The 15,095-nt window shown below is 37.3% G+C and overlaps 1 protein-coding gene across 3 annotated transcripts in view; it reads right to left on the reverse strand.

Moving 5' to 3' along the window:
- LOC149201067 (nuclear pore complex protein NUP133-like) overlaps positions 1–15,095 on the reverse strand; it is a 215,915-nt gene that overhangs the window by 48,620 nt on the left and 152,200 nt on the right. For all 3 annotated transcript variants that reach the window (XM_089402852.1, XM_089402853.1, XM_089402854.1), the window contains exon 5: positions 8,106–8,264. In XM_089402852.1, coding sequence (XP_089258978.1) covers positions 8,106–8,264 — 159 coding nt within the window. The remainder of the gene's footprint in view (positions 1–8,105; positions 8,265–15,095) is intronic.

The following is a 15,095-nucleotide window of genomic DNA, read 5'->3' on the forward strand; positions in this document are numbered from 1 at the left end:
AGATGTGTGTGAAATAGGCGTGGTTCGAGGAACAAAAAATGATGATGCAGCTACCGGATTGGTTGATGCTACAGTAGAACCAGTGCCACTTGGCCCACTTCCTTCAGCTGACCTTTTTAGTTGCCTTTTGAGTTCTTCTTTGGCCTCTCTAGTCTGCTCTAAAGTTTCCAATGCTCTCATGGCTCTTTGGATAAGTCCAGGATTTGTATTTGTACAAGGCCCCACATCATGTCCAAGGATTTTTGCAAGGTGAAACTTCAACCTGTACACCCCCCCGGACATAGGGTGGCCACACAACTTGCAACTCAAGTTTACTCTATCATTCGGAGAATCAGGTACACCATATTCCCAAAAAGGATCCAATTTCCTTGGCATGTTTGTTTTTGAACTTTGGAGTTGCAAACTTGAAGTCTTGAATGGTGTTTTGGTGCAATTGCGAACCTATGGGAAAATAAGGATTAGGATTACAATTGAGCATTTACAAAATTACAAGTTACAAATTATAATTTAGTATTTTAATTTTTAATTTTTACATTGATGATTGTACAATGAAAATCCAAGTTACCCGTAACCCAACCTAAAACAACCATTCCAAAGTTCAAAGTTTTAAACACAAATTACCCAACCATTCCAAACCCAAGCTACCCAACCAAATGGCAAAAACAATGAAAAAAACATAAACAATGTTTAAAAAAAATGAAAGCAAAAAAAAAATTGGTTCCCATAGTCATACCAAGTTACCCAACCCAAAACAATGAAGAAATACAAAAAAATGTTTAAAAACAATGAAAACAAAAGAAAAATGGTGCCCATACCAAGTTTTCCAACCAAAAACAATGTTTTTAAACAATGAAAACAAAAAATAATTAATCCACATACTGTTTCTATGGAGAAATCAGTGGTCTCCTCTTGATTTTCTCCTCTAAGCACTTAGATTTGGCAAAAAACCCTCTTCAGCTTGGTCTCCAAGAGCTCCTCCTCCCTCCGCCCGCGACTATCCAAATGAGCTCATGAAAAAACCCAAAAAAAACATTATAAAACTATGTTGTCGCGACCCCCGGCGATTTTTTTAGTTTTTATCGCGATTTTTTCGTTTTTATCACGATTTTTTCAATAAAAATCGACAAAAAAAAAAACCGGCGATTTTTTTGTTTAATTATCACGATATTATCGGAAGAGGGAAAAAATCGCGATTTTTTCATTTTATCGTGATTTTCACAACACTAGTTTGATCCTAACCCCACCCCTAGGTGCAAGTTGGCATAACCAAGATGGAGAGTAGTATTTTGGCATAAGGATATATTCCAAGGCATGTAGTGGAACATTAAGTTTATTCCATCGTGTACACACACAATTGTGAATCAATGTATACAAGTTGGGATCATCTTCCTGAACAATATCTTTTATTTGCCCCAACATGGTATCCATCTGCTCATACACCTCCCCAATCACTAATTTATCTGTATCTACAAAACGGATCATGTTATAAATGGGCTTGGTGAATTGCAATACTTGCCTCACATGTGCCCAAAACAAACCATCAAGAGCGGCCTCCTCCACCTATTCAAATCCTTGCTTGTCAATTGCATTTGTAGCCCTGTCATTTAATACCTGCTAGCGTGGAATTGATACCATGCTAGCCAATGACTCTCTTACCTTCAAAAGGCACCTAAAGGTGAGGTAATAGCTAGCAAATCTAATCTTCACAATCTTCAACAGTCCCAATCTTGAGTGACTGTGGAAAAGCCCATGGGTATTGCAATGATTTGTAATAAATTTTATAATTTGTTTGCCTCTCTTCTACAAATCACCAACCCATTTGTATTGTCGGTTTTTGTTCTTAATAATGTCATGCATCAAAAGGATCATTGTGTGAACCAAACACCCAGACCAAAATATGTTGCGGAATTTATCCTCAATAATTGCTCTCGCTGCCTTACAATTAGCAGCACTATCAGTGATGACTTGGATGACATTGTATGACCCAATATGTTCAATTGTTTCAAGTAATGGTTCTGCAATGTTGATGTCGGTCTTGAACTTCTCTGAGTAATCATATGTTGAAAGAAAGATGGCACCACTAACAAACACAACAAGAACACTTATCAATGGCTTGCCTTTTACATTTATCCATCCATCAGATACAATGGACACCCCATGCTCAGTCCAAAAATTTGTCATTCTACTCAAAGAATGTGATATTTTTGCTTTTTCATGATCAAGTCCAATGGTTCTAGCCTTGTCATACCCAGGGCCCTTGTATCATTTGCGGGTATCACTTATGGCAGAAACCATTTCATGCCAATAAGGTGAGCGAAGAACATTGAATGGTATCCCACATGCATAGAGAAACCGGTAAATTTTTTAATCCACATCATTCCTACACCGTTCGTCAAGGAAACCTAATATGGTTCTATGCCTTAAAAGGGTTGTTTGTTCCTGTACCTCCATATCCACTGCCATGGGAGGAAGTTGAAGGAGTTCTTTGTGCATGTTGATGTGATTGTGAGTTATGTTCAAAGAAACCCTTTGATTTCTTAGATTTGTATTGGGCTTCCTCTTCTTCCCTTATGTATTTCGCTCTATTTGTTGCTAACACACTTACACAAGTTTTGATTCCTATTGGTTTATCTTCATCCCATGGCCTTTTCCCACAAAGGTGCTTTTTGGCACGGGTGTATGAACCTATGTAAGTTTTGTTGCAATGGGGGCATGTAAATTTAGTGGTCCCACCCCCTTTCCCTCTAGGCCTAGAAACATATTTCCACAATGGGGTTTGGTTTTGTTTAGTTTCGGGGGCCTCATCATGTCCACTCTCTTCCTCCACCAAGGTACTCCTCTCCAGGGTTTTCATCAAATCCACTATAACCCACTTCTTCATCCTCTTCTTCATCATGATCAACCCTACTTCTACTCTCCAACACCATAATAACCAAAAAAGGAACCAACAAAAAGAAAATTCCAAGCCATATAGCCATGATGTTTGAACTTTGAAGTTTTGAGTCTGTAAAAAAAATGGAGGAATGGGAATGGGAAATAGAGAATTTTTATTTCTTTTATTTAGCAATGAACATAAAAAAAAACAAAAATGCTACATTAGAATGCAGATCCTACCTCTTTGGCCTTCAATCCCAAGCCCCAATCTCCCTTGTAAGCTCCCTCAAGCTCCTCTCCCTTGCTCTCTCCAAGCTCCAAACTCTCTCTTGCTCTCTCCAACTCTCTCTTACTCTCTCCAATGGGTGAATAATGGGAGGTGAGAGGATCTTTTTATCCTTTTCCGCCTCCCCTTTCCCTCCCTTTCCTCTCCCTCTCCGTCGTCGGTCATCACCCCTCTCTTGGCCACGCAACCTTTTCCAGCACCGACGGGAGCGTTTTTTTAAGCGGGGGAGCGATCGCTACCAAACCACTCCCCCTCTTAAAAAACCAATCCTGGAGCGAAGGGGAGTGGTCAAGGAGCGAACGCTCCCGACCGCTCCCCTAATCGCTCCCTAAAAACCAGGGAGTGTTTTTTTAGAAGGAGCGAGCTCGTGACTAGCTCTCGAGTAGCTCCCAAGTGGAGCATGAATTGGGAGCAAATTCATTGGGGGGGGTGCTCCCCCGCAACCCTGGACCGAGTTGATTTGTTGTTGCAATAGTTGAATTTCATCCTGTTTGACCAAGTTTCACCAATGCTATAATTTTTTGTCTAGGTTGCCCAAGTTTGACTTGTAAATATCATATTGTAGTTTTGCTAAACTGAGCAATTTCTTCTAGAAAACATTCACAGGTCTTCTCCCGATTTTGGGTTTCCCAGGGCAACATTATGGTGTATGTTGTGTATTGTTATTCTATTGTGAACTTTATTGTTTTCGTTGCATTTACAGTTGAATTTTTGAAGTGTAATTTCTTAATGATGTTCTGGGGTGTGCTAAAGTAATATCAAATATCATAGGAAGTAATGATTAGTTGCAGAAAATTGTGCTAGTCTAATTCGCACTAGAAAATCAACATGGTATCAGAGCATTGGTGAAGAAAGGCCATTGAGATCACCCCTTGAAGGCACCTATTATGCAATCTAATCTGTGACCAGATGGCTCCCTATATCAAGCCTGAATATAGGCTAAAAGGTGCAACAAATTTTAGAACATGGAGGACCAGAATGGATCTCATTCTAAAAGGTGCAACAAATTTTAGAACTTGGAGGACCAAAATGGATCTCATTCTTTGTTGGTAACATGGTAGCCATGGTCGATATTTTCATCATAAAAGAAATTGGCAAATTTTAAATTATAAATTATATTTTTCCTCCAAAAATATGCTCAAATCGTCCTCATCTTGTTTAAGTTGGCTTGGCCCCTTTAAGGCACCTATTTGACCCCCTATTGGAGGCCATATATATGCAATCCCCCCTCCTCATTTGGGTGTCAAATTCTCTCACATATAACTCTGTTCTGCGAGGATTTCAAAAGGAATGCAAGCCAAATTCTATGGAAAGAAAGGAGGACTTGGAATTCGTCTTATGTTCTGGTTAGATGTTATTTTTGATGTTTTGTTTATGGATATATTTATGAACATTGAACCCTCTCTCTCATAAGGAAAGAATTCTCTGAGTTTTCCCTTGGTGGGTTTTGCTATGGCCTCACGCCCAATTTTTGTGTCTCTTGTCCCATGGTTCCAGGGTTATTTTCTACCACTCTTTCATGTTTAATGGTTGAATTTTCTTCTGTATAATTGCTTAATGAAATCCAATGAATGATATGTGAAATTAATCCTAATTAAAACATTGGAAGTAGTTATCTGTGGAAGAAAATTGTTTCTAGCTAGAACCTTAGAAATTCTGACTTGGTATCAGGGCTAGGTTCGATGAGCAGTTGAGACAAAGTGATCTGAAGTATCTGTTGAAATAGGGTCGAGTCTCCCTTAAAATATATACATAAGATCGAGAAGGCTTGTAGAAGGATTTGTTCCATCGAAGTTCTGTCAAAGGTTTGTACTAAATCCAAGTAGCATTCATGGTATCTAAATGGCATCAAAATCTCCTACACTCCTGCGGACTTGAGGCCAAGTCCTATAATAATTCATTCAAGCTTATATGTAGCACTTTTCTCTAGAGTATGCAGGCAAGTGGCACAATTCTCTGTTCATGTGAGTTTCTTTTGTGGTATGCAAATAAGGGAAGTAAGATTGAAATCCAAAGTTGATCGTCCTATTGTTCTTAACAAATGAAAACAGAATTTTTGCTATGACACTTATTCATGCGAAGGTCTGTAATATTGTTTATGTTATCTTGTTATCTCTAGTATGCAAGTTTCTGTGGTTGCATTCTCTATTATGCGAACCTCTTGTGGCATGACATGCGAGTTTCTTTGAGGCTCATTGCACTATGGAAATTTGCAGACCAAATGTTTTTATTCTCTGTGAATTCTCCATGGAAAAAGAACAAATTTTTAAGCACATGATATCACTGTGGAGCTATGTGAAATCTCTGTGATTAAAACCAAATTTGCCTTGTGGCATATGATCCAAATTTTTATTATATCTGAAATTTTATGATCTCAAGACAAGCAAAAGTTCTACTATGCTGTGTAATTCTAAGATCCGAGTTGCATTACTTCCCTATGGCATTCAAACTCTCTTGTGGTATTAGATCTTCCCCTCTATGGCACCTAAGCTTTGTTAATAACCATGATATCAACATTAATGGTTTTGTTCTTGGTTGCAATGGCATTTGACTCATGATCTATGTTCTATGCATCGCATGGTTATCCAATCATCAATGGCTCACTATTTTTTCAAAGGATTGACAAAGGAAAGTGGTTGGTAGAAGTTTTTGAGACTCCTATGCGAGTCACTGAAGCACTACCTCTATGGGTATGCGAGTTACTAAGTTACTGAGTGTCTTTTATTCTGAAATTCAAATGTTCCCAGCAAAACAGTGGCTTCATACCAGTGTTACAAAATTACATTTAGACCAAAGTCACTATCATCATGACTTGAGAAGCAAATGGCTTCTAATTTATAGATAAATCCTCCAAGTGGAAAATAACAATTAGTTGGCTTGATACTAGTCAAAATAATCTCGACCGCCAATAAATCTTTGATCAACTTTTAATCGTTGTCGTCGAAAATATTTATTTTTGAGGACTTTTCGAATTTCTCATTAAAACCATTTTTATTAATCCAAAAATAATTATTTTGGATTAATTTCCTCAAATATTTGACTTTGACTTAACCGCCACAGTCCAAGGGCCTAATTTTTCTTAAAAAATCCATTTTTGCCTTGGTGGGGTATCTCCAAAAATTGACTTCTTCATGACCCACGAATTTTTTGGTCATTTTCCACTTGGAGATATTAATTTATCAAGAAATTAAATTTTGATTCTAAATTAATTAATTTTCTGGCTTAGGATTTAATTTTTATTTTGCCAATAAAATTTATTATTTTGACACTTCAGGGGATTAATTATTTTTTCACCCTCAAATACTTTAGCCATGGTTTCTGATTGCAAGGGACCATGCACTAAAATATTTTTATATCAGGTAATTACATTTCAACCTTCAACGAAGGAATACCCGTTCGTTATATACCCTCATAATATTTACCCAATTTTGTGACTCAATATGATCTAGTAGAGCAAGTGATATGTAATAAAATAATTTATCCAATTAGCTTAAATTATTCCCAAATCACTTTTACAATCGACTTGACTAACAACACTAGAACTCACCTAAGACTTTGTCAATAAATTCCACCCTAGCTTTGGGGTTAAGCTGAAAGGAAAAACTTTGTTGATTATCTGTGTTTAGAAACACACATAATGCGGTGAGACGAAAAACCTCTTAGGATGAAATTCGTTGCCAAAATCATAGGCTTACCTAGGTTGTTACATAACTAACAGTAGTACTAGCATCATTTACATTACAAATTTGCAGAAATTGGGTTTATAATGATAGAATAAGTTGTTGGCTAATGATTCTGACCTTGAACACGTGCCAATTGGAGTTCAACGCATGGATGACGTCAGCGTTTTTAGGCCTTACGGCTCACCCATCTGGACTAATCATTTGATTCATGTCTAAGTTGGTGGGTTGGCTTGTAACCTGTAATATACCAAAGCTAGAAAGTGTGATTAAACCTAACAAAATTTTATGAATTTCCTTTGATGACATTTGTCAAACACTTAGTGGACAGACATTGCGTCAAACACTTTAAAGACAATGTAATAAACTCATGTAACAGAATATATAAGAGGCAAACCACAAAATTTATTAGCTTGTTGGGAGGGATTACAATGCAAATAACAAATTTTGAACCTATGATTTAGCTCTGGCAACTAGGAAAACCAAATCGACCCTTCAGAATAGTGATCTCGGCCCACTAGAAAGAGACTCGACCCACAAGAATTTGGTCTGGTAAATGAGAAACAATTCAGCCTCTCAGTAAATGTTCATGTTCTCTTCTACCAGGCCTCCAAACTAATGACAAACAATTAGAACCCTACACTTGAATTAAATCTAAACCACTAATTGAAGACCCGCTTTTTTTGCACCTAGACTATGAAAGGAAAAAGCACCTGCCCCCAATTCTATACCAACAGAAGAAGAACCATCCACTCGCACACCTATAGACACAAAGGGGCCACCACCCCACAATCCCTAATCTAAGGCCACATTGGTGCTACCTATCCTTGCACCTTGAGAAGAATGTACCAAGACCTACATTCACAACCTCCCTTGACTTGGATTTGCAAAGAGATAATTTTTTAACCAAATGATCTTAGGGAAAGCAAGGGTTCAAGATATTGAGGTACTAAACTTTATATAGCTTAGCTTTCTCAATAGTGCAAAAATAAATGAAGGAAAGCTTCCACTTTACATCCAACACGGCACAAGCCTTTGAATTCATCCTAAACGATTCTGGAACATATTTGTGTATATTATTTGTGCAAGTATATTTATCTAGTAGATCTATAACATGTTTAGACTCAATTTGAAGTCGTAATAGAAAGTAAATAAAAACATAACTGATTCTATAAAGAAAGAATGAGCTCAAGGGGTTTTAACATGGGATGAGAATATAGCAAACAACCAAAAAAAAAAACATGAAAATGGCCACAAGAACAAACCATAAGGCTCCGGAGGCAACCCATATCATTTAGGTCAGAGCAAATATCCCACAATGTTTGGTAGCCTGCATGACGTCGCGCAAGGGCTATTAAGGATGGGGAAAGGCTTCTAAGCACTTTTTTCCTTTGTTCTTCACCTTGAACCCCAACACCAACATCCTACAAAAAATGACAATATGTTAGAATAGATTATTTACAAAACAAACATGTCAAAGTGCAATCCAATAACTATGCAATCGAAATTAATAATGAATTAAATGTCTACAAGCAGTAGCAATAATTAAGGGAATAGAATCATTGAATTGCATTCCACATCAATGTCCTACAAGACCTCCGCTACATCTAGTATGTGGAAATTTCTTTTACTTTGGCATATGATAAACTGGTACCCTTCTTGAAAGAAATTCGCTATTAAGATGTAATTTTTAAATTAGTACCTCCAGAGTCTCTAACCCCATTTACAACTTCAAAGAAAAAAATGCATTGGAAGACAAAGTAATAGTAAACAATAATGCAGCAATTAAATATCATTCCATGCTAACATACATTATCAAAATTAGAAAACAAATGTTTTAGGCTTAAAGTTGTTAAACTAACAACAAAAAATTTTGAGCTTTAAAAGGAGAAGCTTGTTTAAAGACTTTGATAAACTATACAAGTTGTATATGATAATTTCGCCATTAGAAAATCAGTTATGCATTTAGGATACAAGGAGCCCCTCTGCTCCATAAATTCAAAAAGGAGGAATCCATGCAACTTTCACTAGAAATCTTTATGCAGAAATGCAATGCAAATGCCAAATAGCTTAATTATTATCATCCAGACATTCAAGGTGTAGGGCCATATAAATTAACTCCATAAAAACATATAGATGAAAGCAACAATGCCAATATCCATATCTCATGACAAAGAATGCTAGGGTGGATGTGACATGCAAAATTATTCATCGATTGGTAATGGTATATAACTAATTGTTTGACAAATGAATTCTAGCTAACACCACAATGACTGGTTGACAGGCATCACATTTTTGTTTACATCCAAAAAGCAAATTGTCACCCAATTGCCTACAAGCGATTTGACTAGCATTTTCACAAAAAGGACATTAACAACACATGAAAGCGAGGAATCTAGCATTAATATCCTCATATCAGAGAACTTACAATCTAGATCCCAATTAAATCCTTGGCGTTTTCCCTCTTTACAGTAGTTCACAGCTATTCGACAAGTGATGTAGAAAATGTAGCTATGGTCGGTATTCATAAAATTATTTGTTATCATTGGAAAAACAATTTATTATTATTGTTCTAGCATGTTCATCATGCATTCGATTTGGTCAAAATGTATTTTTGTAAAGAAGAAAAATATTGTTTTATTTGTAATTACAAGTGGCTCCACATGTGCTAAGTCGGCTTGCCTAGAAACTCACTCATTTGGATCAGATCAGCCTTTCTAGATGGTCAAGTCATAGAATGGCACCCATTCGGATCTCATGATGGCTATATAAACTCCATTCGTCCTCCTTGACAAATAATTTGGATTACACACTTCTGTCTTGTGTTTTCCTATGCGAAGGGCTACAAGGAATAGTTCAAGGGTATATGAAGTGAAGAAGAGTAACCGTTCAATCTCTCTCAAGGTCTGATCTAATCCAAGTTGAAGGTCGAGTTCTGTGGCTATTGTTTGTGATCTGAAGTCCAAGCTTTGTGCTACTGTTGAAGAATCCAAAGTCTGTCCTGGTTCGAATTAGTTGACAGTTGAAGAGTGCATCTAGATCGAGATCCAGAGGGGAAATCTGATTCTTACACACACTTGTCTGAGTTCTGATCTGCTATTGAACTGAGGCCAGCCCGGGATCTAACTCAGATCTGAGATCCAAGTCACTCCAGGATTGAGATCTTTGATTGGTAGCTGCTTCAGGCCTGTAATTAGACCGAGAACTGAAATCTATCTCCAGGACTGTTAACTAGGCCGAGATCTAATTCAGATTTGAGATCTGAGTCACTTCAGGATTGTGAATTTGTCCAAGTTTTGTACCTCCTCAGATCTGTATCTTATCCAAAGTCAGAGCTTCAGAACAAACAAAATCCTAGCCTGCTTTATGTGGTATGATGAGAGGATCAGCCTCTTGTTTGTGATCTTGATTGGAAGGCTTTGTGAAGAAGACCCTTAGCACTTGTGGAATCCATCTTGTGGTCAGTATTATCTATGTCTAGATGTCTTGTTGAAGGATCTAAGGAAAAGCTTGATTGGGTTTTCCCCTTTATGGGGTTTTGTCCTGGTCTCTGAGCTAAACTCTGGTGTCTCTTGTTATTGTGCTCTGTGATTTCTACTTTCTTGTCACTGCTATCGGTTGGATTTCTGAAGTGTAATTATTTGATCAAGAAGATGAATTAAAGAAGCTCAAATAAATTCACAAATAGTTATCAGTAATCCAGAAACACTGCTACTTTGTTTTTCAACATTATAGTCCTAAACAATAGCCAAATGTATGCAAACCGAGAATACTTACGTTTAGAAACCAATATTGTACATTCAACCATAACATTTCATGGTTGTGAAAGCAGTCAGTCAAACCTGGAAATAAATTCAAGAGTTAAGGATCATCAAACCACACCATGCTGGACAGTGGATCATAATTCATTAATGTCCCATCAAGGGATATTTTCCATAAGAACACAGTTTTCAGCCTTATGGAAATTCAAAGCACAAAAAGCAAATCAAAGCTAGGAACCGATTTGGATCAAAACAACCCAATTCATGGAGGTAGTAAATGCAATCTTTGTGACAAATTGTGTTATCACTTTTTAGAGCTCCAAGTTCCTCACTCTATCAAAGTCTTATAGTCTAATTCACCTTTAATGAAAAGAATGATGGAAGTGTTATATTTGAAGTCGTAATACTATAATGTGATTAGGAAATTTACTTTATGAAGTGTTGCAAGGTCATTGTGAAATGCCATTGGGAAGTCTTAATTAATAGAGTGTGGAATTGTTTCTTCACCACCATATATGTGATCGTCTGCATATAAAAGATTCCTTATATTGATTTAAGTTATCATTATTAGTGGTGGCCTTCTCATTATAGAGTATATGTCACTTCCATCTTTGTTAACAGTGTTTAAATACCATATATTACTATTGAGTTATAATAATTCATCTTGCCTTCTGTGAATAATGTAAGATAGTTTATTTCCCTTCTCTCGAGTCATGTGCATGAATATTTTCAGTTCATGTTTACCCATGAGCCTTCATCCATCCCATCCACACCATGAAACTATTGTTGTTTCCTTTGACATAAGAATTTCAATTTCCTTGCTTCAAGGAGATTCCATCTCTTCTCATCCTTCTACATCTCTTACAAAGATTTTTGGAATAACATCCTCCCCAAGAAGTCTCCCCTTCCATCTAGCATTAGCCATCTTGGGCCTAACATGTTACTTACCTGTATGACTTACTAACTAGATTCCTTATCCTTATCCTTATCCCTTCACCCCGACCTCTTTACACTTTTTTTCCCAAGAGACATTAAGCCAAGTATTTGACCATTAGGCTCGAGTAGAGATGTTGATATCAAAGGCTTCTACATTGAATTCCTTAAGCATGGTGTTGAATTCTTGAATCCCATATTGATGATGCTGAAACACAATATGGTATCAAGGGCTTCGTTTGTCATGAGATCCAACATCTGAGAGCAAATTTGATTACCTTGAGCTTGGAGCTTGTCATCTTAGTTCCTCAATTGATGATACAATTCCTTAATTTCAGCCTTGTGGCTCTCCAACAATTATCACATTCTTTGGAGCTCTATATAATCCATGTCTGGATGCTGATAGATTTCCTCAACGCGTCTTAGAATCATTGAAGCATTTTGAATGGGGATGTAGCTTAAGCCACAAATTGAAGTGCATGAAAAGAGGGAAATGTTGAAATGACCTATGGATTTATGCTTCACAAAGAGTCACGAAACAGCAAAAACCTAGGCAACCTAAGGAGCATCTCTCTCAAGTCACCTCAAGAACACGTGGAATTGGCCTTACAATTCATAGAGAGCTAGGAAAAGACGTGAAAGAAAGAAATTGAGACCAAGAGGAACTTGTGACAAAGGCCTTCCAGGGATACCTACCAAAATTGGCCCGAAGCACAAAGGATGCAAAAAAATCAATATTGGAAGAAACAAATTCCTAATTGGAGAGGGATGAGGCACATTGAGATGAGCATTCCTAAGCCAAAATGGAATTACACCAAAACTGAATTCACCATGGCTAGTAAATAGGTCGATTAACAAACCCGTCTGCAAGCAATGCGGATAATCCCAAATTCGTAGTTTTTGAGTACAAAGTAGGGATCATAACCATGGGTAGCCATAAGGTTGAACATTTGAGGATTGTGGAAGAGTATTGTCATTTGTCCCCATTCACAGCCTATTGTGCTACCATGTCATGTTCCTTCATTTTCGTCATGTTGTAAACATAATGTCGTTCATGGTCAATTTATGGGATGGGTTAGTCATATATTATGGAGTTGATAAAAAAATCCCAAAAAAAAATTTGTCGCCAAATCGGCTAGTTGATCTGCTTCTTGGTTTTGATGTTGAAGGATCTGGAAGCAAAGACAGAGTGGTGAAATTTTATTTTTCAAATCCAATTTGAGCCATGATGGAAGTTGTGGGGATCAATGAAAGCATTGTTAACATAGATGTTGTGGGGATTGGTGATATGAATGTTAGACATGCATTCAACTTAAAACATTAAAGACTACTCTACTCTTTGATTTTACAAATTTACACAAATGATACAAGATATAAATGCAAGCACACACTCAGAAAATTACACAATATTTTTGGTCTAAGACCCTAGAAAAACCCACAAGTGGAAAACCCGTCTTCAAGGAGTATTTTGATTGCTCTTAAGGAAATTTATACACAACAGAGAAAAGTAAAACTTATCTCCCTTTTAGCTTGAAGAAGACACAGCTATATTACGTAGAAAGTTAATCCAAGGCCCAGAGGAGGTTCGTCTCACCCTTGAGACATGGGAGGGCATGCATCATCATCAAAGTCCTCATTTGGAGCATTATACAAGCTATTTTATCATCAGGAGACCCATGAGATTAGCATTTGTGCCCCAAACTCACTTTGGGGCCCTACATGATGACTTGCATGGAGATCAAGGGGCCATCCCTTTGTTTGAGATTTATAGAGCCCTCTCTCACATAGAGCCCTACATCAACATGACGTCATAAATTTCAGCTAGCATTTGCATGGCTAAAATTTAATTTGTGAAAGCTACTTGGTCGGCTTGTGACCAAGGCTTGTTTCTAGCCCATTATTTTAATGTTTTGGGGGCTAATTAGGCTAATTCGACTTAGTGAGGTTCATATAAATAGAACTCACTCTCATTTGTGAGAGATCATCATCACTTAGATTCTTCTCTTGTAAAAGAACTCGCACTTTTTCTTCAAAAGCCATTAGATATTCTTTGATGCATTTTGACATTTGGAGCTGAAACTTTTTATCTTCTTTGCAGCTATCTTATGATTTGTGGATGGATATATCATATTGTCATCTTGTAGGTGCTTCTTGTTGAATATTTTCTTGAAATAATGTGTAATGTATGGAATTGTTGCAACTAGGTTAATGTTATTGTGCCCTAATCACTAAAAATCATTTTTGGAAAGCTATTTGGTTGGCAATTGCATATGTTACTCATTGTATTGCAAATGATGAATGTTCCTAGTGGATGAAATTTTGTCTTTCTTCCATAAAACTCCATAAATCATGAGGGGATAAATGTTAAAGGTTGATTGCTAGGGCATCATCCTTTGGCCTCCTTAATGACGATCTTGGTCAATTTAGAAGCATCTAGGACTCCATAGCCCAAAGGACTAGGCACTAGTCCAAGAAACTTGGTGATCAACTATTTTTTTGCCCATATTTTCTCCTCCTCAAATTTTTGGCCCCTTTTTCTAGGACAGCTAGCCTAGGGCATCAAGCAAATTCCTTTAGAGACAATTTTGGGTATCCATGAGGACAAGACTCTTCCTTACGGTCTTGCCTAGAGGATCTCCAAGTTTGGTGGATTTCTCATGGTTCCTCATCCGTAAAATCTTGTGCCCTAGAAGGGAAACCCTACCTTGTTTCTCCTAGACTATGGGACTTTCTTGAGGGTTGTATGAGCATAGTATTCATTGAAATAAATCATAAGAAACCCTTTCTCCTCGCTTGCCTTGACCTAGTTAGTACCTCGGAAGTATTTCTTCCCATGAATATTCATAAAAGCCTAGGTCTAGCGCAAGTCTTTCCTAGGTCTATCAAAGGAAGCAAAGATCCTCTTGGAAGTGTTAAAACATCGCATTGAACTTCTTTGAGAGGTCATATCTCATCACTTGGAGTCTTGACCTTAGGAAGACCTATTATAACGATAAATCTCAAACCCTAAGTCTTGATTACCTTCTAGGCCTTTCTTGGAGAGCGTTTAACTTCCCTGGTGCATTCATCCATTGATGTGTCTCCTTGAATTGGTTTTTTAAAATCACGTCATCCCTAAATCATTGATCTATTTATTCTAAGTGATTCCCTTCCTACTGGGACTCCTCCCATCGGTGAAAGTCAATAAAGAGCAAGGGACTTTGACTAAGGTGATAGTGGATCATTGTCCCATTTTTGCCACTTAGTCTAGTAGTTGTCCCTTAGCTTTTCCCTTTCTTAGGGCCCTACTAAATTGTGTGGTATCAAGTCGAACAATGAAACGAATGATACCAAGTCGTACAACAGAGGTACATCATAATTTTTCTTCCATGGTAGGGAATAAAGAGGGTTATGCATGCGAAGGGTTTGGCACCTGCAAACGTTTAAGTATATTTTTTTCACTCAATGTATTGATGGCACAAAGAAGCATAGTGTGGTTACAGAGGGTTAAGTGGCAAAATGCCATATTGAAATGGGAATTTATGAAATGGGGAAGGATTGCATATGGGGTTTTTACACTTT

Source organism: Pinus tabuliformis, chromosome 2_1 (genome assembly GCF_031772625.1).
Source record: "Pinus tabuliformis cultivar Carrire ecotype Pingquan chromosome 2_1, CPIR1, whole genome shotgun sequence".
NCBI lineage: Eukaryota > Viridiplantae > Streptophyta > Pinopsida > Pinales > Pinaceae > Pinus > Pinus tabuliformis.